Below are 27801 nucleotides of genomic sequence, written 5' to 3' on the forward strand. Positions count from 1 at the left end.
TACCCCAAATTTTTATCTTTATTCATGCAGTAGATACACAAACGAGCCAAAACACAGCTACCATAGTCCACTACGAAACAGAATCCCTTCTGGTGCGACTATGGGCACGTGACATGGTAGGGTAAGTTTATAAGCAGGGCAGAGACGAAACGACGATTGGGGCCGAAAATGTGGGAAACTACTGACAGTAGTAACTTCGACAGAGTGCTGGTTCTTAGAGCTCGATGTCTGGAAACGAGCATCCCAGATAGGTTGGTAGGCTCGGCTGTTCATGTGCTATTGTCGTGAGCATCTATGGGAAGTGGTTGAAGTATGGCGAAACCACGAGTAGGCTACAATGTGTAGAACGTTCTCGTCTCACCACAGAACGTGGAGGATGGAGGTTTGTCTACTCTGTAAAGCAGGATAGGCGGCAGCCATCTGCGCAGATCTGAAGACAGAGTGCAGGCACAAATTCTTTGGAGCACAACGTACAGTGCACATTGTTGTACGTGAGGCTCTGCAGCAGTTTGCCCGAAAATGTTCTCAATTATGATCGCAGCGGGCAGGTGATAATGGCAACGGGACTGTGGATGAGTGTAAATGAGACACCTGGTCGGATGAATCACACCAATGGGGGAAATTATGCTATGGGGGACAATCATCTTCGCTTCCATGGAACCGGTGCCAGTTATCGCAGGTACCATGACAGCGGTGGACTATGTGAACGTTATTGCGAACCACCTGCATCCCTTCAAGCTTGATTTCTCATTCGTTGGCGATGGCATCTTCCAGCAGGATAACTATCTTTGTCACAAGTTCATAATGGTGCTACAGTTGTTTTAAGAGTATGGTAGTGAACTCTCATTGATGTCATGGCCACTAAGTTGGCCTGATCTGAGCCCGAAGGACATCTCGGAAGCATGTGGTGCCAGCTCCGCTCACGCAAACCACTGGCCCTTAATGCACATGAGCTGTGCGAAGGCATCTGGTGCGACATACATATAGAAACATGCCAAGGTCATATCGAACTCACCCCACACAAAACGCTGCTGTTTTGCATTTAAAAGGTGGACCAAAACGCTGTTAAAGATGTAATCACAATGTTTTGGCTCATCTTTGTATTGTCTTCTGAAATTTGATTAAACTTTTTGAAACAGTTTTTAGTATGTAAAATGGATGACTAGGTTAAAAATTGTGTGTGTGTACCTGGAAGCGGATAACTTGGTTGTTGTAGCGCAGAAGGTAGTGTCCAGTGCCGCCGCCAGTCATGTTCCAGGAGAGCGTGACGAAGTTCGAGGTGACGGCGATCGGGTAGAGGCGTACCAGGACATCACTGACGGCGAGGTGCATTGGTCGGCGTGTGGAGCCAGCCGCGTTCTCTGCGATGCAGTAGTAGGTGCCGGAGTCGTCAATGTGCAGGTAGCGCATGTTGAGCGTGGAGTCCTCGTCGACACAGGCGCGGCCGCCGCGCACGCACTCGCGCACGCGCAGCAGAGGCCGGCCCACGGGCAGCTTGGAGCCGAGGCGCCACGAAGTCTTAGCGGGCGGAGACGCCACGGCACGGCAGCGCAGCGTCAGGTTGTGCGACAGCTGTTTCAGTATTGTAGGCGGGAACGTAGGCATTATGACTGGCGGGCACTCCTCGGCCGCCTCCGGCATCGCCTGCTCCGTGCCGTTCTCCTCGCGACACATCACCGGCTCCGGGCTCACCGTGTGCAGCCAAGCCATGCCGCAGTGGCACACTAGGTTGTTGCCCGCCACGTGGATCTCGGTCAGGTTCGGCAGCTGAAACACAGTACACCAAGGTGAAGATTCCATCGTTCAGTCTGGAAACTGTATTTCACAATTCTAAACACTGGACTGTGAGCTACTATAGAGGTCTTAATTGTTGAAAAACGAGTGTTGAAAAACAGATGGAAATGGAAAATGTTACTGCCCGAACACCTTGATCCAATCTTGGTTAAAAACAACAGTCGAGATCGTAATAACATTTGTTTATTTATGACCGGTTTCGGTTTATATTAAAACCAGCCTGAGATTTTTTTAGCCCTTATGGCTGGTGCTGGCGTCTCCTCGATTTTTCACGTGATATCACGATCGTACACTGTGAAGTCTACAGTGTACGACCGTGGTATGACGAGAAAAACCGAGGAGGCGCCGACACCAACCATAGGCCCCCCACCCAACCCCCCAAAAAAATCTGAGGCTGGCTTTAATATAAGTCGAACCAGCCATAAACAAACAAATGTTATTGCGATCTCGACTGTTGTTTTTAAGCAAAGTATAGCACCAGATCATTCTGCTCCACAGACAATGTTGTATAAATCTATGAACTTTATCGAGTAATGCCAAACTGATACTGATTTGCGTTACTGAGGGATAAAAGCATTCCTTCAGCTGCAGAATTGCGTGAGTACGTGATAGCTGTTGGGTGTGTCTAATATAACTGTAACCTTTGAGGTGGGGATCACAAACAGCATGCCGAGAGGACGTCGAAAAAGGTCGAATTGCTGTTGTGAGGGACATGGGTCATGAGAGTATCATAGCGGCAGATCGTAGAGTCAGTTTTGTGTCGTGCACTGACGGCAGGGTGAGTGGTGGTGGAGTCATAACAACAGCGGGGAACGAAGAAATGTCACGGGTCCTTCCAGAACGACTACACCACAAGGAGATCATAGGATGTTTAGACTGGCTCTGAACAACAGAAGAATGACAATAGCTGAAAGCCGGGCAGTGGTTACAATCAGTCACCACGAGTTGTCGGATCAGTTTACTAGTAGCTGGGTTGAGATCTCGAGCTTCAAAAATGGCTCTGAGCACTATGCGACTTAACTTCTAAGGTCATCAGTCGCCTAGAACTTAGAACTAATTAAACCTAACTAACCTAAGGACATCACACACATCAATGCCCGAGGCAGGATTCGAACCTGCGACCGTAACAGTCGCTCGGCTCCAGACTGAAGCGCCTAGAACAGCACAGCCACTCCGGCCGGCCAGATCTCGAGCTGTCATGTGCCGTTTACCACTAACACCATACCACAGAGAACAGAGACTTCGATGTTGCAGAACCAGAATTTCGATATTCAGTGACATTCCGTGGTTTTCAGTGATGAGTCTGGCTTCTGTTTGTGACGGTCAGATTGACACCAACGTCCTCTCGGATGATCTGGTGAAAGATTGCAGGGAGCAAAGATCCTCTAGAGCCATATATCTCATGATGTGACGAGCTATTGGATGTGAAAGCAGGACTGATTTTCTAATTGTTGATTGGAGTCTGCATGCTCGTCATTATGTCGTACGAATGGTGAACCCTGCTGTCTTACCTTTCATGACTTGGGTGTGACGTATTAGAACTTAATGTAGCGAGACTCCACACTGCAGTTCACACTAAAAACGCCTTGAGCCATAAATATGTCCTTGACTGGCCTGCCTAGTTCGCTGACATGTCATCCATGGAACATTTCTGGGATGCAATGGAAATCGTATCTTGCCAGCTCCTTAAGTTGGTAGCATGTGTTACGGGCAAAACAAAAATTTCCTCAAGATGACATTCGGAGGCTATTCGATTCCATGCCACAGTGGACGCCAAAGGCTATTCGTGAACGTGGCTTCGCATTTCACGCTGATGTTGATAATGGACAGTAGTTCCGAATCAAATGAGAGTTTTATCCTTTAATACATGTTGTATGAAGCAGATGTTCACAAAGTTTGATGAACATCGGACTAATTTTTCGCTGTGTAACACTGTCCATTTCCACCATTGTAATATGCGGACCGGAAAGATTGTTTGGAGACACAGGCATTACATTGTATCAGATAACACAGAAGGATTAACGTATGACTTTTCTAGTCTATCAAAAACTGGTAAACTCTAGAGTCTATACAGTAATAGATATGAGAAGATATACAGATGCCTAACAGCATTACTTCAACTTCTGTATCATAGTGCATTTATATTATTACATTTGGATCGTCGCCAATCGAAAGAACATACAATTGTGAGACTAGGTTTCTAACTATCCCCCACACTTTTCACTATTTTCAGGGAGTGGACGGACTATATAACGAGCAGATTTTATTTCGTCTCTGACACTTCGAAAATAGTATTTTATATCTCAGAGACATGGTTATTGGCAACTAACTGAAATGCAATTACAAAATGACGTCTGATATGACACGTTTATGGACTGGTAATATCTAGAAATATACCGAAAGTAATGTCTTTTCGAAGTTGAGAGCTGTGATGCTCCAGAACAGTGCTCGAAGATCAAATTCTCCACTAAGTGTAGGATTTGCAGCGTTGGCCGGAATCAGTAACTATCGTAGGCAGGGGAAGGCTCCCATCACTACATACTCGTACTCTACGGGACGTTGCTCGGACAGTGTGGTACGTAATGTATTGATATTAACCGAGAATTAATTAGAGGAATTCTCTTGCTCGACGCCAGGTACGGTGGCTCTTATCATCAAAAATACCTCGTAATGCTGTCATAGACGCAAGAGCGGTGTGTGCTCTTGCATCATCCCGCATAACTGTAGGACTCTTCGTTAGTTGTTCTCCAACAACAGTTAGAGTATTTTCAACAGTCCAATCACAGGCAATGCTTTGGTTGAAGATGATCGGTCCAATAAATCACGTTACATTAACTGCACACCACACTCCTTTGTTCATATCATGCAGATGCTACTGATGTAAGCGATGAACGTTTACAGAACACCAAACTCGATTGGTCTGTGAGTTCACAAACGCAGTGATGCTTCATCAGAAAAAAGAACATTTGAACATCAACTTGTAAACGATAAGAATACTGAAATAGCCAGCTGAAGTGCTAACATTGAGCAAGAGTGTCTGACCTAGACAGTCAAAGCTTCAGATTTTTAGGTATCAGTTTGAGTTTGCACACAGCTCTGTGCGAAGATGCTGCTGAAACACCTGCTTGAGGATCTAAATGATGCAACTCATTTCTAGGATTATTTTCAAGGCCGTTACTAACTGGTCTACTTAATCGACTAAACTCGATACGCCATGTGACAGTCTGTCCCAGCAACGGGCCGGAGGTTAATTGCTGCCGGAGCCTCCCACGGGTACTGGATCCCGAGCAGCGCGACGACACAGCGCTTACCTGGACATGAAACACCATGTACTGACAACAGGAGAAGCGGGTAGTTACAATACAGTCACGCCAAGATGTCGTGTAAACACGTTCACGAACATAAGGTTATTGCGACATAGGCGGTCCTGCTACGCCAGCACATTTGTAGAGACTGCTGTTTTGTGGCCCTGTATCAACCCTGTGCATTGCTTCATTAAGGAAACATTTTCTGCTTAAGGCAGCCAGCGTCGTCCTAGCCAGCAAGACAACGTTAAAAAGTAACATGTGACGTACTTACTAAGTTCATTAAATGGGATCCTGGACTGTTTGATTTTGGTGTGGCTTTTAGACGTCTACTTCTTTGAAACAGTGTCCCATAAATATAACTTTGCTGAGATTAATTTGAACGATATGGAGAACCAGTTGAGATTGCATGGAAAGTGGCAAATTGGCAGAAGTATGTGTTTGCACACAATGTATATTTATCTGAGTACAGCCAAAATGTTGTTTAAGGTGATCTATTGTACAGTCCCTCAGGAGTTCCAGAAGACAATTGCGCAAAAACTATAAGGCGTACAGAAAAGTAATTCGCCCAGGACACCGTGTTGTTGCATCGAATTAGTTAGCTCTTGCTGGTAGCCAACCCAGTAAACATATTTCCACGGCATGCTGCTATCGTTATGACAAATACACGTCACACGCCCGTATCGACATTTTTCACATCACATCGAAAAAATTACCCTACAATCGATTTTTCAATCCGTAATTGACGATCAGCTATTGCTACAGAAAAGGTGCTGTTGTAAAATCACGCACCGCTGTGCTAAAATAATGCAATTCGCCTACTAAACTCGGTATTGTCGTCAACTCTTCGCCTCCGGATCTCGGTGAAATTGCTTTCTTTCTTCTGCAAGGACCCACAATCCGCTTCTAAATATGGCGAGGTTAGCGCAATTCTCGAATTTTATCAAACATGTAGTCTTCTTAGCCTACAAATTCTGCATAATGCCTGGCTGTCTGCAGCTCATAGTCTAATGACTCGTGTAGCTGCCTCTAGCTCACGGGGTCCCTTGATCGATTCCCGGCCGGGTTGGGGATTTTCTCTGCCTAGGGACTGGGTGTTTGTGTTGTCCTCATCATTTCATCATCATCACCATTTGTGACAGTGGCTAGATTGGACTGTGTAAAAATTGGAATGTGTACAAACTGGGACTTTGTAAGGGCGCTGATGACAACTCAATTGAGCGCCACACAAACCAAACATCATCATCATCATCAATTCCTGGCTTCTTTATCGTCTGCATATTTTCTCATAGGTTCAGCAACCATACAAATTAAGAAAAGTACATTAATTTTTTTTTAAAGAAGGGACGTCCCAATATTGTTACACAGGTACACTTACGAAAATAGAAGTTTCGAAAAAAATGATTCAAATCGCTCTAAGCACTGTGGGACTTAACATCTGAGGTCATCAGTCCCCTAGACTGAGAACTACTTAAACCTAACTAACCTAAGGACATCACACACATCCATGCCCGAGGCAGGATTCGAACCTGCGACCGCAACAGCAACACGGTTTCGGACTGAAGCGCCTAGAACCGTTCGGTCACAAAGGCCGGTTAGAAGTTTCGGGAGTGCAATCTGCTTCCTTCATAGATGTTCTAAGAAACATAACATTTTGTGAAAAACCAAGACATCAGAAGATCGTTAAATGTTATGGCGGCTACAATTTGTCCGTTTGAAGGCGTTACTGCAGCATACACGCAACGTAGAGCGACTCCGATGCCTGTGTATAAGCACTAAGGTGTAGGAAACTGATCAGTGTGGCATTCGTGTCTTTCCGATGTGCGTGCCGTAAATACAAAAACTTGAACTATGGCGACATTATTATCAAATGCGTACAAACATCACCAACGTGCTCTTACCCTTTTCTTGGATGCCGAATGATAAACTCCGGTAGAAATCTATCGGAAAATGAAGAACGTGTATGAGGTAGCACGTTTGTCCGAACCCACCACTGTCGAAAGGTGCGCCTAAGGGTGCTGCTGCTTCATGATAACACACGTCATCAAATCCTAAATGTCGTGAAGCATGCACGTCAGTTTCGTCAACTCGAGTGGGAGACTGTCGAGCACCAATTCTGTATTCCTGTTCTCTCCTCATGCGATTATCACGCCTTCGGTCCCTTAAAAATGCCCTTGAAGGGTCGGTGATTCCTGCCGGACGAGGATGTGCAACAGGCAGTTACGGACTCCTTCACCCAACAGGACATGGCGCTTTACCAAACGGGTATCTTCAATCTGCTGCGTCGGTGGGATGATTTTCTCAATGCTCAACGCGATTTTGCCTGATAGGCATATCGTTTCTGGACTGGACGGTCTTCGAACGGGAACTTTTTGATTGCCCCTCATATATACAGTGTAGCATATAAAGTTAACGCAGAAACTGTTAATATGATTAAGGAATCCATACACCAATTAGTCGATACTCCGAGAAAGTTTGGATATAGATCTACCGGTAGGGAGACCCGAAGTAGATATGTACCATAACAGGCTACTGAAGATAGCGACGGTGAGCTGTAGCCTGCATCGAGACTCTGAAAGAGAAAGGATACGCAGGAAAGAAAAGAAAAAAAAAAGCAAGAGGTGTATGAAAAACCTCAGTTTGACGGAAAGCTAGTCACACGATAGTTAAATGTCTTAGAGTTACACTGGATGAACAAACACATCAATTGTTTAAGACCGTGAGGCTGAAGCACATCATCGTATGGAGTTAAAGTGTGAGCCCAATGTAAAAAAGTTGGGTGTTTCAAGGAAACCCATTGGACCACGAAATAATAGCAAGTACAATCCTAACATGATTTAGTGAAGCTGAAAGCATTTTAAATATGCTGCTGCAGAAGGGGGATAAAAATTAGTCATATAAATGAAATATACAATTAAAACGGTTTAAAAAATATAGGTGTGAAAAATATTTGTGGAAAGCCTTTACGAAAGAAAGGACGTAGTAGACGGACATTTTCTAAGGTGTTCCGGAATATTTGTCTATGAAAGGAATTGTAGAGGGAAAACACTAAGAGTAGACGAATAAAACAATAAAATAAACAGAATATCAGTTGTTTTTGGTATATTTTATGCACAGCTATGAATGGCTTAGCCCAAGATACGGAGAGATGAGGGCTAGTCGAAACATGCAGGATGAAATGAATAAGAAATGCAGGATGAAATGAATAAGAAATTTTCTTTTGCCTCGGCGATACAGGTTGCCGTACCGTAGGTGCAAGCACAACGGAGGACAATCTGATGAGAGACCAGACAAATGTGTGGTCCTGAAGAGGGGCAGCAGCCGTTTCAGTAGTTGCAGGGGCAACAGTCTGGATGATTTGCTGATCTGGCTTTGTAACATGAACCAAAACGGCCTTGCTGTGCTGGTACTCCGAACGGCTGAAAACAAGGTGAAGCTATAGCCATAATTTTTCTCGAGGGCATACAGCTTTACTGTGTGGTTCATGATAATGGCGTCCTCTTGGGTAAAATATTCCACAGGTAAAATAGTCCCCCACGCGGATCTCCAGGCGGGGACTACTCGGGACGCCGTCATCAGGAGAAAGAAAACTGGCAGTCTACGGATCGGAGCATGGAATGACAGATCCCTCAATCGGACTGGTGGGTTAGAAAATTTAAAAAGGGAAATGGATAGGTTAAAGTTAGATATAGTGGGAATTAGTGAAGTTCCGTGCTGGAGGAACAAGACTTCTGGTCAGGTGAATACAGAGCTATAAATAGGTTAAATAATGAATAAAAAAATAGGAGCGCGGATAAGCTACTACGAACAGCATAGTGAAGGCATTATTGTAACCAAGATAGAAACGAATCCCATGCCTACCACAGTCGTACCATTTCATATGCCAACTAGTTCCGCAGACGATGAAGAGATTGAAGAAATGTAAAATGCGATAAAAGAAATTATTCACATAGTTAAGTGAAACGAAAATTTAATAGTAATGGGGGACTGGATTTCGGTAGCAGGAAAAGGAAGAGAAAGAAAAGTAGTAGGTGAATGTGGAATGAGGGTAAGGAATGGAAGAGGAAACCACCTGATAGAATTTTGCACAGAGCATAATTTAATCAAAGCTAACACTTGATTTAAGAATCATGGAAGGAGGTTGTACACGTGGAAGAGGCCTGGAGATACTGGAAGACTTCAGATAGATTATATAGTGCTAAGACAGAGATTTAGGAGCCAGGTTTTAAATTGTAAGACATTTCCGGGGTAAGATGTGAACTCTATCCACAATTTATTGGTTATTAACCGTAGAGTAAAACTGAAAAAAATGCAAAAAGGTGGTAATTTAAGGAGATGGGGCCTGGGTAAACTGCAAAAACCAGAGGTTGTACAGAGTTTCAGAGAGGGCATTAGGGAACGATTGACAAATACAGGGGAAAGAAATACAGTAGAAGATGAGTGGGTAGCTTTGAGAGATGAAATAGCGACGGCAGTAGAGGATCGATCAGGTAAAATGACGAGGGCTAGTAGAAATCCTTGGGTAACAGAAGAGATGTTGAATTTAATTGATGAAAGGAGAAACTATAAAGATGCAGTAAATGAAGCAAGCGAAAGAGAATACAAACGTCTCAAAAATGAGATCGACAGGAAGTCGAAACTGGGTAAGCAGGGATGACTAGAGGACAAATGCAAGGATTTAGAGGCAAATATCACTAGGGGTAAGACAGATACTGCCTATAGGAAAGTTAAAGAGAACTCTGGAGTAAAGCGAACCACTTGTGTGAATATCAATAGCTCAGATGGAACACCAGTTCTAAGCAAAGAAGGGGAAGCAGAAAGGTGGAAGGAGTATATAGAGGGTCTATGCAATGGCGATATAATTTCGGGCAATATTATGGAAATGGAAAAAGACGTAGATGTAGAGGAAATGGGAAATATGATACTGCGTGAAAAATTTGACAGAGTGCTGAAAGATCGAAGTCGAAACTAGGCCCTGGGAGTTGACAACATTCCAGTAGAACCACTGATGATAGCCTTGGAAGAGCCATCCACGACAAAACTCTACCATGTGGTGATCAAGATGCATGAGACAGGCGAAATACCATCGGACTTCAAGAAGAATATAATAATTCCAATCCCAAAAAGCAGGTGTTGGCAGGTGTGAAAATTACCGAAAAATCTGATTAGTCACGGCTGCAAAATACTAACACGAATTGTTTACAGACGAATGGAAAAACTGGTAGAAGCCGACCCCGGGGAAAATCAGTTCCAGTTCCGTAGAAATGTTGGAATACAGGAGGAAATACTGACCCTACGACTTATCTTAGGAGATAGATTAAGGAAAGGCAAAAACGTCTCTAGCATTTGTAGACTTAGATAAATCTTTTGACGATATTGACTGGAATACTCTCTTTCAAATTCTGACGATGGCAGGGGTAAAATACAGGGAGCGAAAGGCTATTTACAATTTGTACAGATCGCAGTTATAAGAGTCGAAGGGCATGAAAGGGAAGCAGTGATTGAGAAGGGAGTGAGACAGGGCTGTAGCCTATCCATGATGTTATTGAGTCTGTATATTGAGGAATAAGTAAAGGAAACAAAAGAAAAATATGGACTAGGAATTAAAATCCATGGACAAGAAATAAAAACTGAGATTTGCCGATGACATTTTCATTCTGTCAGAGATAGCAAAGGACCTGGAAGAGCAGCCGAACGGAATGGAAAGTGTCTTGAAAGGAGGATATAAGATGAACATCAACAAAAGCAAAACGAGGATAATGGAATGTAGTCGAATTAAATCAAATGATATCAAGGGAATTAGATTAGGAAATGAGACCTTAAAGTAGTAGATGAGTTTTGCTACTTGGGGAGAAAAATAACTGATGATGGTCGAAGTAGAGAGGATATAAGATGTAGACTGGCTATGGCAAGGAAAGCGTTTTTGAAGAAGAGACATTTGTTAACATCAGGCACAGATTTAATGGAGTGTAGTCATGTATGGAAGCGAAACATAGATGATAAATAGTTTAGACAAGAAGAGAATAGAAGCTTTCGAAATGTGGTGCTACATAAGAATGCTGAAGATTAGATGGGTAGATCACTAACTAGTGAGGACGTGTTGAACAGAAATGGGGAGAAGATGAGTTTATGGAACAACTTGACTAGAAGAAGGGATCGTTTGGTAGGACATGTTCTGAGGCATCAAGGGATCATCAAAATTGCATTAGAGGAAAGCGTGGAGGGTAATATCGTAGAGGGAGACCAGGAAATGAATATACTAAGCAGATTCCGAAGGATGTAGGTTGCAGTAGTTACTCGGAGATGAAGAAGTTTGTACAGGATAGAGTAGCGCGGAGAGCTAACTCAAACCGGTCTCTGGATTGAAGACCACAACAAGAACATATCAGACAGTGAATTATTCAGCGAAAATTAAACATGGAACCCTGCGAAATTATGTTCTGGAGAAATGTTCAGCCAATAGACCATTAGACAGTACATTCTCGACGCCACGTATAACTATCGTTGTACATACTCACTCGATCCGAAAATTAAATAAATTTCGAGTGGCCGGACATCAACGATCATTACTACTACTACTACTTCTACTACTACTACCACTGCTTCCATATAGTGCCCCCACACCAAGCAGTCACGCTTCCGAGAGTAACTGTCGAAAGTGTCATTGGCAACGATTTGGCGTTCCCTGATATCGGTGTTTCCGTTCGGGTGCGTAGCGCGCGGGGGGACGCGACGCAGACTGAAGGTCGATGGAGGGTTCAATAAACCAGCCCCCGCACCGCTCGCTTTCTCCTCTTCTCCGTTAACACCGGACCTTTTCGCTCCCTTTATGTGTCCAACCGTCGCCTCGCGAGAAGGAACAATGCTGTGCGTGGCTCAAAAACCTCCTGCGCACTGCGGGCTCGCCCTTGAAGCAGCACCACTGCTACCGGCAGAATTAATGAAGGAAATGACTCCCTGCGCTTGCTGGGGGCTCCACTCCTTGCTTTTCTCTGAGACGCGTATACACCCGTGCAGGCACGGAGTTTAGACCCGCTTTGCACTGACTACGGCGAACTGGAAGAACTGTTGACAGAATGCGGAATATGAGAAGACATTAAGAGGAGGTATTACCAGAACAATTGCCCAGAAAATTGCATTCGTGGTGGAAGGACTGTGTCGCAAACAACTTTTTCTCTCGCATTTGTACTTCTGTTTCATTGCAGCCTCTGTGCAGATACAAAAAAAACAAATTTAATGTATTGTTCCTCAACAATACATTAAATTTGCTCTTTAGTATTTTGTTTATTTATAACATAAACAACAATGACAATGAATTTACTATCCCATAAAATGTAAACTAAATTTAAGCATTGTATAATTTTCTTCATAATTCAGACGAAGCACTGCATAAAAATCTTTTGAAACTCTCCAACATCCAATGGTTGCTTTTTGTTTCTTGTCTGTAACTACTGAAAAGTGAAATGAAGAGAATTACTTGAGTAAATAAAATTTATCAACAATGTAAAAGCATACGTAAACTGTAAAGGTTAAAGAAATTTCCTAGAAAAATGAACGTCAGAAACATACTATGAGTTACTAAAAATTTTGCTTGAAAATATAGTGTAATTACGATTAGATGCTATTCTTCTGAGTAACATTTCTGTTATTTTCACGACTTACTCTGATTATATATTTTGTTTAAGACGCACTACAATCTACTCAAACAACTACTAAGTATTAATGCCAGCGAATCTGTACGAATAGTTGCAGAGAACCCTATACTAAACTGAGTAAGTATCTTAAATGTGCTGTATGCACGGATGCTTATTTCGTGGCTTTAACTCTTTCTATTAACTTCAGACATATTTTACGTCGAATTAACAGCTGACTGGGGTGTAATTAACTGAAGTAAGGATAAGTACAAATGGTGTTCGTATATAAGTGCTTTTAAGTCCAATTGATTTTGTTATGATAGATGTAACTCATTAAAATAAATTGAAACGAGAAGGAAATCTGCTCAGTAAGAAGAGAATTCAGACTTGGCTATTTTATCCAGACATGCTAATTTGAGTGGGTGAGTCCATACTTATTACAACTGATTTGAAATGTTCATTGTCCCTGACCACTGTATGAAACAGTTTATTGAAGTGTTTGTTTTTTATTACTGTTATTATTTTTAGCATTGTTGGTATTTCACTATTTTATTTTAATTTTGTTATTTCGTAATTAAACGTTTTATTCCTCTGTTACTTTTCATTTGAAAAATTTTGGTTATGGTACTACAATGTACTACAATGTTCTATCGTGAGGTCGAACGGAATGAAAATATAGAAATAAAAAAGTAAAATAATGTTTTAGAGGAAGTTCAAAGGAGTGTATGAGTTTTTAAATTCTTCTACTTGCTTCTCACACCAGCCACTTTCATCTTGGAGGAACTTTGTTTAAATCGCGTCTGTATCACTGGATGCATTTGTTTAAATAAAATGTCAAAATAATCTTCAGCGATAATTCATCCTTAAAGGTCACACTGGATACTACAATATTATATTATACTTCAGACCAAACTGCTGTTCGAGCTTTTACGTACTCATAAATCTGGCTTGTTTTTGAACAAAAAAGTTGACAGATGACTCATCGGGCAATATTAGACTTCTACCCTCACCGTTGCTCCATGCTACATTGTTTCTACGCGTCACGTTGTGGTAAATCGGTGTTTGGCGAGATCACATCCCTGGAGCTTGTACACAGTGACATTACTGATGTTGCACGCATGCGGGTCGTGTCGAACTTACAGTAAAAGGATATTTGAGATGAGTAGAAGCTTTAGAAAATAATGTTAAATCAGCTGATATTTAAAATTGGTCTGCACTATAAACTACACAAAGTTAGCGGCAAGCCACCAAACACGCTCCATGTAGCTCGAGGTTTTCGCCGCCACGTGTCTCATCTGAGATATTTTCAAGTGTACGAACGGCCCATGATTGCAGAGGTTCGCGAGATCGAGATCATTTGCAGAAGCACCTTGTTCCTAGGTTCTCTGTTTCCAGTTTTTCGTAAAGTGGAAGTGTCAGAAATGCCCTAAACCCTATCACCACTATGAAGTGAAGTCGTCATACTGCTCTCTGCCAAACGTAGAACCCTTGGGTCAGACAGCACCACCATCCAAACTGCACTGCCCCAGGTTGTAGAGCCCGTGTGTGACTTCAGAAACATGTTGTTTAGATGTCATTCCTAATACAGCTGACTGGACGTTTTCATGCATTTAGTCAATAACTAATTCTATAGTTATAAGTGTAAGTATATTTCCATCACAGTTCCAAGTGTCATTTACCTTGTGTTCAATAAACTGTCTTACAATGTAACCACTACAACACTGGCGACGATGTTTTAGAAAACTGCAAGAAGTGGCTGCATCCACAGCGTTGCGATAATCGTTATCAGACAAAGTGAATCAGAAGAATCTTCAGCACCGTTATAGATTTCCCAGCACTCACAGTTTGTTCGAGTTTTTCCTATTCCTAAGCCTCGTAGATGGCGCTGAAGTATGAAGCCATCTACAAGAACATCAGCTTGCCTGTCCAGTTTAAGCTAGGAGGTGGGAAGCATCCCTACAAGTGATTCGCTGACCGAATGGTTCTCATATTACACATATTATTCGAGGATTTCACGGCAATTAATGCTCAGTGTATCATTGACGCATACCCATTTACATCTACGTAATATTTATTCTCTCAGATCAAAGGGCAAAAATGTTCTATGAAAATAGATTTGTCAGACACGCAACAACAAACGCCGCTAGATGTTGACTCACAACGCTTTCTTGTAATTAATGGATCTTTTGGCCTGTTCCTTTATCAGCGGCTTTCTTTTGGCGTGCCCACTACTCCTGGCTTCTCTGAACCCTAATTAAAGAAACTTATACAGATAATCCCAGCCTGTATCGACTATTTAGACAACATTATAGTAATAATTCTTTCTAGAAGAAAGGAAAAACTGGTAGAAGACGACCTTGGAAATAGAAGATATGTTAAATAAACGCAAACATACGTTTACAGCGACTGTAGACTTACACAGGCTATTGACAATGTTGATTGTAATACTCTCTTTGAAATTCTGATGGTAGCTGGGGTAGAATACAGGGAGTGAAATGCTGCTCACAACTTGTACAGAAACCAGACTGCAGTTATAAGAGTCTTGGAGCATTAAAGGGAAGTAGTGACTCAAAAGGGAGTGAGACAGGGTTGTAGCCTATCGCCGATGTTATTCAATCTGTTGACTGAGCAAGCAGTAACGGAAACAAAAGAAAAATTTGGAGAGGAAATTAAAGTTCATGAAGAACAAATAAAAAGTTTGAGGTTTGCCGATAACACTGTAAATCTGCCAGAGACAGCAAAGGACTTGGAAGAGCAGTTGAATGGAATGGACAGTGTCTTGAAAGGAGAATTTAAGAACATCAACAAAAACAAAACAAAGGTAATGGAATGTACTCGAATTAAATAAGATGATGCTGAGAGAATTAGATTAGGAAACGAGACAATTAGATGAGTTTTGCTATTTGGGCAGAAAATTCACCGTTGACTGCCGAAGTAGAAGGGATATAAAATATAGAAAATATATTTGTTAAGGTTGAATACAGATGAATGTGTTAAGAGGTCTTTTAGGGAGTGTTTGTATGGAGTGTAGCCATGTATGGAAGTAAAACATGGACGATAAACAGTTCAGACAAGAAGAGAATAGAAGTTTTTGGAATGTTGTGCTACAGAAGAATGCTGATGGTTAAATGGGTAGATCACATGACTAATGAAGAGGTGTAGAATTGATTTAGCGATAAAATAAATTTGTGGCACAATGTGACTAGAAGAACGAATTGATTGATCGGACACACCCTGACACATCATGGGATCTCCAATTTAGCACTGGAGAGAAGTATGGGGGGTTTCAATAGTAGAGGGAAACCAGAAGATGAATACACTAAGAATATTCAGAAGGATGTAAATTGGATTAGCTATTCTTCGAACTGAAGACCACACCAACAACAACAACTCAGTAAGGGATGCTTATACCCAATAACAATTGGTACACCTAGAAATATTGTTTGATACTCTTTGTAAGAAGGGTTAAACTACAGTTTACGTAAGTGTCTACTTTTTCAACAAAAAATGGACTATTTAAGTTTTATCATAATTAAATAAGGTACCTTATTTACTGAATTTCACGTCAAAGTCATAGAAAAAGAACAGCTTCAGCGTCCTTAAGAGAATTCCTGTAATTTATGAGAAAAGTCAGTTATTATTCCCTTTCATATAGAAGACTCCACACATCTGAATTACATTAAACGCGTTGTGACGCAAAGGCGTCAATTTGGAGTGATCTGCTGTTTGTAAACGGGTCTTCCATACACTCAAACGAACGTTGACTGTTGCTCCCAAACGCTAAAACGAATACTGAATGCAACTACCTGCCTTCTCTGTACAGCCCTGGCAAGAACCTTGTAGTAACAACTGTCCATTCATTTAACGGCAACGGGACAGTTCCGCTTATAGGAAACCAGATGGAACAATGCATACGTCAGTGTGTAAACCTATAGCACTAAACCCTGCGCAGCGTAGTTACACGTTGATAAAGAGGCATTAACTCTGATTTGTGCGGTACAGAAATTCCAGTCCTGTAATTAGATGTTCTCCGGAATGTAGCTATAAACAATGGTTATCCTAAAGAGTTAGTAGACACAATATTCAAACAGAAAACCAACCAAACACATGCCAGTCCCATAGACGAAATAACTTTAACTACAGACAAAAACGAACCACAAAAAAAAGCTCTTGTATGGCCACATCTTATTTAAGACAAAATTACTCGATGTTTCAAGGATACGAAACTATACACCAGTTACAGAACCGCTAACAATCTAAACCGATTGTTGAGACACATACCACGTAAATCAGAGCTGTTTTCGTCATCAGGAATCTACAAAATTAACTGTGAAGAGTGCCCAATATATTGTATTGGACAAACAGGTAGAAAATTTAGTACACGATTTGAAGAACACACGACAATAAGCGAAAATAACGCATCCACATTTGCTGCACGCTTAAAAGACACCAACCACAAGATATCTAATATAGATGGATCACTTCAAATATTACATAAGCTACAGAAAGGAAAAGTCATGGATGTAATGGAAGAAATTGAAATCTACATACATCTAAAAGATCAGTCAGACAAGGTTTTAAATGAGCAAAAAGACCGGTGAAATAGGAAATTCCTAGACAACTTTGTACCAGGTCTAGGGCGAATGGTTACAGAAGCATAGAATGTAAAATTATCGCTACACTCCTTAATAAATATGACTGTAATGCGAGACATCAGGTAACCATAAAGCAACTTCTACTAGACTCTCGTGGTTCTCAGTAGTATCTCATTAGAATACTGTGATAAATGTGATATATAAGATATTTGTAACAACTATTCAAAAATGACGTTCTCCTGCAATAACAGAACAAATATTTACAAGTTATTATAAAAAAATTACATACAGTCATATTTACAACAATGATGAACGATAATTAAATGTAACTGAGAACAAAAGCATATGCAGGTCAAGTAGCAAAATTCTGTAAAATAATTAATCATTCTAGTCTTAAGTACGGTATATATAAGAGCTTTGCAATAACTGCTCGAAAGTAACGTGATCCTAAAATAGCGTGATCACCTCGAAGTAATTTATGTGCATGACATGATGTCATAGAAGCAACGACGTATATGACATAATCTGTTACCAAAAAATCATCCATGAAGTAAGTTATATTGCGCCCAGTATATCTACAGATATGACTTGTTCCTGCATCAAAATCACAAGTGTCACTAATGCATCCAATGTATGAAACTTCCGTTTTAGATACTTGAAAATGGTCTAAGGCCGAAATTGTACAATCCTACAGAAAAAGAGAAAATGGCAGCTGAAGGCTTCAAGAAATCATTCAGAAAAATTCATCGTTTTATTTCAATGAATAAATGTATAACTGCTTTTAATTTTATCCGTACAAACTATCTTATTAAAAGTATGGGAAAACTACTATGTAATGCTGAAATGACCACTAGTTGTCACGAAAGGCGGACCGGCCAGTGTAAAAGGAGTCATGGAGTATTGTGTTTTCAGTAGAGGAACAGTAACAAGAGAATGGGTAGGTCGGGAGAGCTCAGTGACTTCGAAAGTGAACCAGTTATTGGATGTTACCTGACTAACAAATCCATCAGGAACATTTCAACGCTTCTTAAGATCAAGTTTACTGTTGGGATTATGAAGTGGAAACGCAAGGGAACAACAACAGCTAAACCAAGACTACTGCACTGACGGACAGGTACCATCGAGCGTTGCTGAGGATGGTTGTAAAGACCGCACGAAATCAGCGGAATGAACCACTCGTCAGTTCCAGTGTGCTACCAGGAGTTCATCTTACGCAATGACTGTGCGCAGGGAGTTAACGATAATGGGGTACAACGGTCTAACAGCAACTTATAAGCAACACATTTCTAGTGTCAGTGGCGTAAAGAGCGACACCACTGGACAGTGAGTGACTAGGTACGAGTGTATTCAGGTAATAAATCACGCTACACCCTGTGTATATCCGATGGAAGGGTTTCGGTTTGGTGAATTCCCGTAGAACGTTACCTAGATCACGTGTGCTGCAAACGGTGAGGTGGTAGTGTTACGGTATGGGAGTCTTTTTCGTCGTTAGGATGTGGTCTCCTTATTGCACTTAAAGAAGCGCTAAATAGGCAAGGTTATGAACATAGCAGCAATATGCACTGCGTACAGTAGAAGAACACTTTAGAGACGATGATTGTTTGTATCAGCATCACAATGCACACTGTCATAAGGCAACGTTTGTGAGGCCATGATTTCTGGCCAATAACATTTCCGAAACGGTCTGACCTGCCCAGAGTCCAGACCAGAACCCAATGGAGCACCTTTGGGATGAGACACAACGTTGACTTCTTTCCAGGCCACAACGTCAACATGACTCTCTTCTCTGGTTTCGATTCTTGAGAAATAATGGGCTGCCATTCCTTAACTGGCGTTCAGAAACCTCACTGAAAGTGTCCCCAGCCGAGTTCAAGCCGTCATACTGCGAAAGATGGACACACCAGTATACGTCCGGATACTTTTCATCAATAAGTCTATTTATATTTGCCATCGTCATTGATTATCCTCGAACGCATTCACAGAATTACTCTTCAGTTTGCAAACGTGCCGGCTGATACGACTACATGGTCATTTGTGTAGTGTGTTACTGTTGTAGCTAGGACATCTGTAGGGTACAAGTCTAACGGTGTGGGACTCACCCCTTAATACGACGCAGACGAGCTGCTGCAATTCTGGGCCGTACATTTGTCCAAACAACAGTAAGTAATTTGTGGTTACTCTCGATTACACGATATATCTATGTAGCAAAACTCATATGGGGACGTTAAAGTAATCAGAAGCTTTTTGCAGGTGCCCGTCGTCGAGGACCGTAAGTCACGGCAGGGGGAGGAACGTGTACACAGGATAAGACAACGCCGAAGAAGCAATCTGCACAGAAATAGTGGCCACATCAAATCCAGACGAGGGAGATCAGGACATTCTGCAACTTTATCCGAGGCAGCCAATATTACTGATCAGTTAAGTCCAGCAGCCGATAGTGTGAATGTATTTTTTTTTCATCTAGCGGGCCAAGTACACCAAAACAGGAACTAAGAGATGGTGCAGAGACCAGATGGTGTTGGTTTTGCTGGTAATTTCGAATTTGTTATCAGATTAAAATAAAAAAATTGAAAACTAAAGTAGGAAGTTACGGATTTAAAAATAAATTATGGAAAATGAGTGAAGACATTCGGGAATTATAATCAGAAATTAGGAAAGTGATGGAGCAAATGCTGGACGGTTAGAAAAGAGTTATTGGAACATTAGATGTAGAGATCGACCGTGTTAACAAAAGAGTCAGCAAAGTAGAGAAACCTTTAAGAGGTAAAGTGAATGACATTTAGCACAAGTTTGGTGACAGAGTGAAACAGTATAAGCGGTGGTATATTATCCTCGAGAAGGAATGGGATTCGACTATTGATACGGTGGCGTTAAAAGCGAATGGATGCCTTGTCGAAATCTCACATTTCGCGCTGGAATTAGTGGCGTGATGGCACACTGCAATCTACAAAGGTGAATGTAACGTCAAGACAGGCTATCAATCCAATAGAAGTACCACTGCGCGCTCCTGTCAATGTTAAGTGTTTCGTGGGTGATGGGAAGTCGAGAGGTACCATCCACAGAATTCCCTCGAAGCATGCAGAGATGGGTTTGTCCATTGGCCCTGGCGTGTCGAAAAGAGTTAAAATGAAGTTCATGGAGCGACAGTTAAAAGGAACCGCGCAACCCCAGGCTCAATGAATGAGTGATTTATGCACTAGGTTTCAGACCTATAATATGTTTCTTCAATAATTTTTTTGAGAATGCGGCCACAAAATGAATTTCTGAATGGTTACAAAAATGAATTATATCACGAAGACTAAAAGCATTTACCAAAGTGAGTACGTACGGAATAATAAAGGTAGAAGCTGGTGGGACAATAATAGTGCAGGTCAGGTGCAGGACTGGCGAGAAGATATGCCACAGAACCCCCAGCATAGGAAATGGAATTTTCACCAGAGCAGTTATCACGGCAACGTTCATAACTGAGATAATAACAAGAATGAAAAAAATATGAAAATAATAGTTTCAGCATCATAATTTTCAAATCCAAAGGAAGGACTGAGAGAAAATCGAGAAGATCACCAAATCGGCGAATTGGTTACTCAAAACTAAAACAGGAACTCGAAAAAATAAGATACGCCACATCTCGGCGCCAAATATGGAATCAGAAAACAGCTAAGGAGCAGACAGGAACAAGGAAAAGTAGACGAACTAGCAATGGAACCTTTGTAAATATTCCATACGACTGTAATTCGTATGCTTACTATTGTAGTGATTGGTTTGATGCAGCTCAGGTCGTCTACTTCAGAGACACATGTGCAACAACGTGTACTGAACGGTGTGCTTCGCGTGTGCCTTCACCTCCATGATACTCTGTCATCAGATGCCGCATGTCCTGATTTAAAGAGGAGGAAAGCATCCGTCCTCCATCTTCTACACTCCTGGAAATGGAAAAAAGAACACATTGACACCGGTGTGTCAGACCCACCATACTTGCTCCGGACACTGCGAGAGGGCTGTACAAGCAATGATCACACGCACGGCACAGCGGACACACCAGGAACCGCGGTGTTGGCCGTCGAATGGCGCTAGCTGCGCAGCATTTGTGCACCGCCGCCGTCAGTGTCAGCCAGTTTGCCGTGGCATACGGAGCTCCATCGCAGTCTTTAACACTGGTAGCATGCCGCGACAGCGTGGACGTGAACCGTATGTGCAGTTGACGGACTTTGAGCGAGGGCGTATAGTGGGCATGCGGGAGGCCGGGTGGACGTACCGCCAAATTGCTCAACACGTGGGGCGTGAGGTCTCCACAGTACATCGATGTTGTCGCCAGTGGTCGGCGGAAGGTGCACGTGCCCGTCGACCTGGGACCGGACCGCAGCGACGCACGGATGCACGCCAAGACCGTAGGATCCGACGCAGTGCCGTAGGGGACCGCACCGCCACTTCCCAGCAAATTAGGGACACTGTTGCTCCTGTGGTATCGACGAGGACCATTCGCAACCGTCTCCATGAAGCTGGGCTACGGTCCCGCACACCGTTAGGCCGTCTTCCGCTCACGCCCCAACATCGTGCAGCCCGCCTCCAGTGGTGTCGCGACAGGCGTGAATCGAGGGACGAATGGAGACGTGTCGTCTTCAGCGATGAGAGTCGCTTCTGCCTTGGTGCCAATGATGGTCGTATGCGTGTTTGGCGCCGTGCAGGTGAGCGCCACAATCAGGACTGCATACGACCGAGGCACACAGGGCCAACACCCGGCATCATGGTGTGGGGAGCGATCTCCTACACTGGCCGTACACCACTGGTGATCGTCGAGGGGACACTGAATAGTGCACGGTACATCCAAACCGTCATCGAACCCATCGTTCTACCATTCCTAGACCGGCAAGGAAACTTGCCGTTCCAACAGGACAATGCACGTCCGCATGTATCCCGTGCCACCCAACGTGCTCTAGAAGGTGTAAGTCAACTACCCTGGCCAGCAAGATCTCCGGATCTGTCCCCCATTGAGCATGTTTGGGACTGGATGAAGCGTCGTCTCACGTGGTCTGCACGTCCAGCACGAACGCTGGTCCAACTGAGGCGCCAGGTGGAAATGGCGTGGCAAGCCGTTCCACAGGACTACATCCAGCATCTCTACGATCGTCTCCATGGGAGAATAGCAGCCTGCATTGCTGCGAAAGGTGGATATACACTGTACTAGTGCCGGCATTGTGCATGCTCTGTTGCCTGTGTCTATGTGCCTGTGGTTCTGTCAGTGTGATCATGTGATGTATCTGACCCCAGGAATGTGTCAATAAAGTTTCCCCTTCCTGGGACAATGAATTCACGGTGTTCTTATTTCAATTTCCAGGAGTGTATAATGAGACTAGAACAGCCAAAAAATTGTCGTCTACTCGTGGTTTCACTGTCCTTCAATGACAGGCCATAGCCAAGCAAACAACAGACCAGTATTGCCGTTTCAGAGATGCTCGTTCCCAGGCACCACACCATAAAATAGGAATCTATCTTTTGTAAAAGTCATTTGTATCAGTAAATATTTCCATCTGATGCCCTCATTGAAGCCAGAGTGATCCTCCTTTCATCTCTATCACTTATGCAGAGTGACTCAGCTAAGTTGTTCACCTCAGGTACTTCCTGAATTCTATTTTCTCCCAAATTAATTGTGAATCAGTTCTCATTAAATGACATATGTCATTTACTCATAACTAGATTAATTAAGGAAATAAAGTCATCAACTTCATTTTTTCAAACTGAATTTGCCATATTCTCGATTGTCGTCTACGGCACAGCCGCCGTTTACGCAGCGTGATGGTTACACCATTTCCTCCGTAAGGGAAGAGGAATATGGCAGCAAGCTGGCGCCTTATGATCCAGCTAGACGCCACACAATAGAGTGCTGTGGGTTAATGGCCCTGTCAACGCGCCTACACCTCCACGCAGTCCATCCTGCCTGCAGCAGCCGCTGCAGTTTCTGGGGTCGCCATTTCTGCCGGATATAGCGCTGCTGTTGCCGGTACTAACTAACTTCCACGCGCCACCCGATACTAACAGCTTGCTGGTATTTTTCCGCCGGACGGCCTTATAGGACGCCGCTTTGCAGCTTGCCAGTCAGTGTGAGTTCTAGTCACGACCTCGATGTCTCGACATCAACAATCGACATCGGATGTTCTGAGAGTTATTCATCAATCTAGACCATCGACAATCCTACATACACGAACCCTGCCCATAGCAGTGTATTCTTTACTGTGACAGACTGTGTACTCAACCTCTAACTTTAAGAACTGTTATTGTGCTAATGACGAACTTTCGTCAGATCAGGATGATCTGTCAATTGTTTTCATTCCGAAATTGTTCATATTGCTATCCAGAGTCAAACGTTATTGTGTATGCTCTGTATTAATAATGAAGTTCCGCTGTTCTTTTCTACTTGGTCATAATTTTCTTCTTGTAGCGTGCGTCACCCACCAATGAATATTAAAGAACTATAGTAATTTCTGCTGTCAGTATTGTAGTCATAAAGGAGATGAATTCAACACTAGTTCACCCTTCAAATTCGATTATTTGTTCCAGAGAAGTTACAATATTTATCAGTGTTTCTAACATGGAGTCGATTGCTGGCTTAACCGGAAGTTCCTGTTGTTACACGCAACTGTCGGGTCATGCTGATTGTCTGCCGAAGCCATGGAAGATAGATAAATGTTAAAAACGGAATAGAATTGTAAATATCGTTAAATATTAGGTTCGCATCATGAGTTAATGTCCAGATATAAATTTTCATTGCATTATTACGTCAATAACAGCAGTCAAAAGGAAATCATAAGCGAATGTGGTCATAAACACCGCATTAAATACCATTTATATCATGAAGTGCTCGAAATACCCAACTTATACTGAAATACGCGATTTCAGTTGCAGGTGCAAGGACTTCTGGGCAGACTGAAGAGATTCCTCCGATATAATTGTATATGCTGCAACAAAGGCATGTTTCAAATCTTCTTGGGTCGTCGGAACTTGTGCGTATCCTTCATGTTTACCCTAACATCCATTGCAGATGTAGTTATCTCTTATAACATAAATTGCAACAAAAGACGATGTAACTGTTGTCGGAAGAAGTGATTTCTATTATTTAGTAGAAAGTGAGAACTAACTAAAGCTTCCAAACTACAGCACGATAACAGCTACAGTGGTGAAGAGATCCATGTTAAGAATAACTACACTAATTTGTCTGAAATCCACCGGCGTCGAATCGGACAAACGTGTAAACCCACTCATAACGTCTTCACGTTCTATCCAGCAACCAGAATGGAGAAGACTGAGTGCTTTCGTGGCTACAGATGAATACTGAGCCAGGCACCCATCGTGCTAATACTACAGGCATCTACGTATTTAAAGTGGCACTTGCTCTAGGAGAGCCCGCAGCACTTTGGTAAGAAACGGTGCGTATCATCAATTCTTTAAGATTTCTTTAAATGAAGCAAGGATAGGTCGCATAGACCTAAAAAATCTCGCACCAATCACTTACTCTTCACTGTCTCTGATATTCAACCTGCGTCAGTCAGTGCAGGCTTTCAGCAGCGCAATAATGCATATATCTCACATTCAGCTCGCCGTGATTTGTACTTGTAGTTCCATTCGTTAAGAGAATTCTTTGGAAGAATAAGAATCTACTGCCCTGACGTTGGATATAAACAAAGCGACAGAATTCCATTTGTCTTCGGCAATCCCATGGTTAATTTCTTGTTGAAGTGACACATGATACAGATGGAAGCTGTTTGCAGACAAAATGTGAACAACACTGGGCTGACTTATTCCAGAGATACTCGCAGTTTCTCTGGAGCTAACATGTGGCTTAAGATCTACGGCTGCCTGGATATCTATTTCACTCGCTCTGCGCGTTACAGGCTTGCTCCTTACCCTTTGCGCAGAATTCCAGTGTGTTTCCAATAACCGTTTTTATGCTATCACTGCTTTATCGTCGTTGTTAGGCAATGTCTGTTGGACTACCTTTGTATGTACAGCTCAACTGTTCTGTTCATGTTGCTTTTGCTTTCACCATAAAGATGCAGCTCATCTACTGTAGTTTACCTTGCTTTGTAAAAGATATTTATTTTTCCAAACCAACCAGCACTGGACACATGTGAAAGACAGAGACAGAATGAAACCTACATTTCCCTTGTAGCTACAACGGTATCGCGGCGGTGCAACACTCTGTTTTCTCATTATCCGACAAGACGTATTTCCTTATTTGAATATGAAATCGCAATCGGTTTCATGTTGAAAACAGAAAAATCCCAAGTTGTAAATATTTTAATTAATCCGAACCTTGTACCAAAAGCGAATTTTGAAGTGTGGGCCGTTGTCGGATTTACCTCTTTTTAGAACTACGGTACTAATATCAGAAATTACCATAGTTCCGTTTGAAAATGCGAAGTTGATACCAATATATCTGTCATTAATGTACCTATGAAAAGACTATACATCATTTAGTGAGGACTTTCTTACAATTCATCTGGATGGAAAGCAGGATTATAATAGCTTAAAAGGTATGACAAAAATTTGAGGTGAACAACTCAGCTGAAGCACTTTCTCGCACTTCGCCACAAGGTGGTTTTCAGTCTCGCTGTGGGTACTGGTCATGTTTAGTGTGTAGCTAGATATCTCATTAATTTGAAACCCAAGGTCTTACTGTTAGCTAAATACTGTTTGAGTCATGGTAATATGCTATCTGTAAAGTGACGCCACAGCCTGGAGCAGTATTTTCAGTTTAAATATTTGTTGTTTGAGATTAATGAAGCACGGGTCTTAACATATATCAACCATTTAAATAAATAGCTCTTGTTCGCATATACACAAACTTAACTACGCTTTTCAAATAACATACGTTGTGATAGCATTCCATATGTATCCGCTGTGTGAAGCACTCCGAGGCCACCATTCATCGGTTTTATTTCTGCGAGGGAATGTACAGCTGCCTGTAAGTTTATCCATATGTTTGTGTTCGCGACCATCACTCATCGTACATGATCACATTCATATAAGTGTTATACAATTTTCAGATGGCTCTCAATTATGACCGATTAAACATATAATCAATTGTAACACCTGTTGTTATTTCAGCTAGAAGAGCTTTAAGGTATAAGTGGAATGATTCGCCACCCTCCTTCTTGGATAAGTTAAACGAGCTGTTGTAACTCTGTGTCTTGTAACATCGCAACCCATCTGAAGTGGTTTGTGGATGGTCTCGCTTGCAAGAGGCTTCGAAGTAGGAACATTAGGTGCGGACGTTACGACATTATGGTGTTCGGTGACTGCAATGATGCAAGCCCTAATATTCGTTTTCGTCCTCGTGTTATTTATATCTTTGTAACCGTGGCCTTGAAGCAAGTTCAGATGATATATTTGGAAGCAGCATGATAAAGGTAATAAAAGACAGTATTCATAGTTTGCGGAAAACCTTACCGTTTACGGTAAGGAACAGTCAAATGAAAACGAGAAAGATGTCAAAATAAGTAATTAAACTGTTTATTATTTCAAACTTAATCACTATAACTGATAATGCATTTATCCCACTGTGAGACAAGGCAGTCAGTGCTTTCATGTGGGCGGGCCCACACGTCTACAAGGTTGATTCGGCTATGCCTTTTCTGGGAAGTACTTACACGTCCTCCGTACAGCTCAGACCTCTCCCCAGCCGATTTCTATATTTTGGAGCCCTGAAGAAAGATATCGTGGCCTTCGATTTGCCTCGGACGACGGGGTGCACGCCTGAGTATAACCGTAGTTTCGTAGGCAACGGCAGACATTTTTCCATGAAGGCTTTGCCCATCTTGTCTCAAAATGGATAAATGTATTAACAGTTATGGTGATTACTTTTGAAATAATAAACAGTTTACTTACTTTTTTTCCATGTGTCTCGATTTATTTTGACTGCCCCTTAGAGACGGAATGTGAATACGTATTGCCTGGGGGCCAGGCAGCCCACACTAGAGGCGTGCATTTCGTGTGTACTGTTTACTGGGGCCGCTAATTGTTAAATTCAGCCAGTAGATCATCTGTCAGCCGACAGTAAGCTTTGCTTATTACTTGTTGTTCAGCATATGCTGGCTGCACTTAGTGGTTTGAAGTTAATTACATTTGATTGTTTCCGTGCAGCAAATTGAGTTGTGAGGAAATAGTGATTTAAAGTGGCACCCTGGACTTTTTTTCAAAGACTACTGTCCACTTATTAGACTATGAGCGAAATTTCAGATGTACTAACTAGAACTGAGGCAGGGACAGTGCAAGGAATGCAGCAGCAGAGGATAGGCGCCTGGGATGACCTGGACGCTGACCAGCGTGGATAAGCGACTGATTAATTATTCGCCCCAAAAGCGTGTCTTCTGGGTACAGACCAAGTTCGACCTCACTTAACACAGCATAATTCTTTGGTGCGAGCAAACTAGGTCAGCCATCCGGTGTGGCCGAGTGGTTCTAGGCGCTTCAGTCTGG

At 42.4% G+C, this 27801-nt stretch overlaps 1 protein-coding gene across 1 annotated transcript in view; it reads right to left on the reverse strand.

The window, feature by feature from the left end:
- LOC126184183 (leucine-rich repeat neuronal protein 1-like) overlaps nt 1-27801 on the reverse strand; it is a 109609-nt gene that overhangs the window by 3533 nt on the left and 78275 nt on the right. The window contains exon 2 of the mRNA XM_049926551.1: nt 1189-1767. Within this exon, the coding sequence (XP_049782508.1) occupies nt 1189-1767 (579 nt within the window). The remainder of the gene's footprint in view (nt 1-1188; nt 1768-27801) is intronic.

The sequence above is a fragment of the Schistocerca cancellata genome, chromosome 4, assembly GCF_023864275.1.
Source record: "Schistocerca cancellata isolate TAMUIC-IGC-003103 chromosome 4, iqSchCanc2.1, whole genome shotgun sequence".
Classification (NCBI taxonomy): domain Eukaryota; kingdom Metazoa; phylum Arthropoda; class Insecta; order Orthoptera; family Acrididae; genus Schistocerca; species Schistocerca cancellata.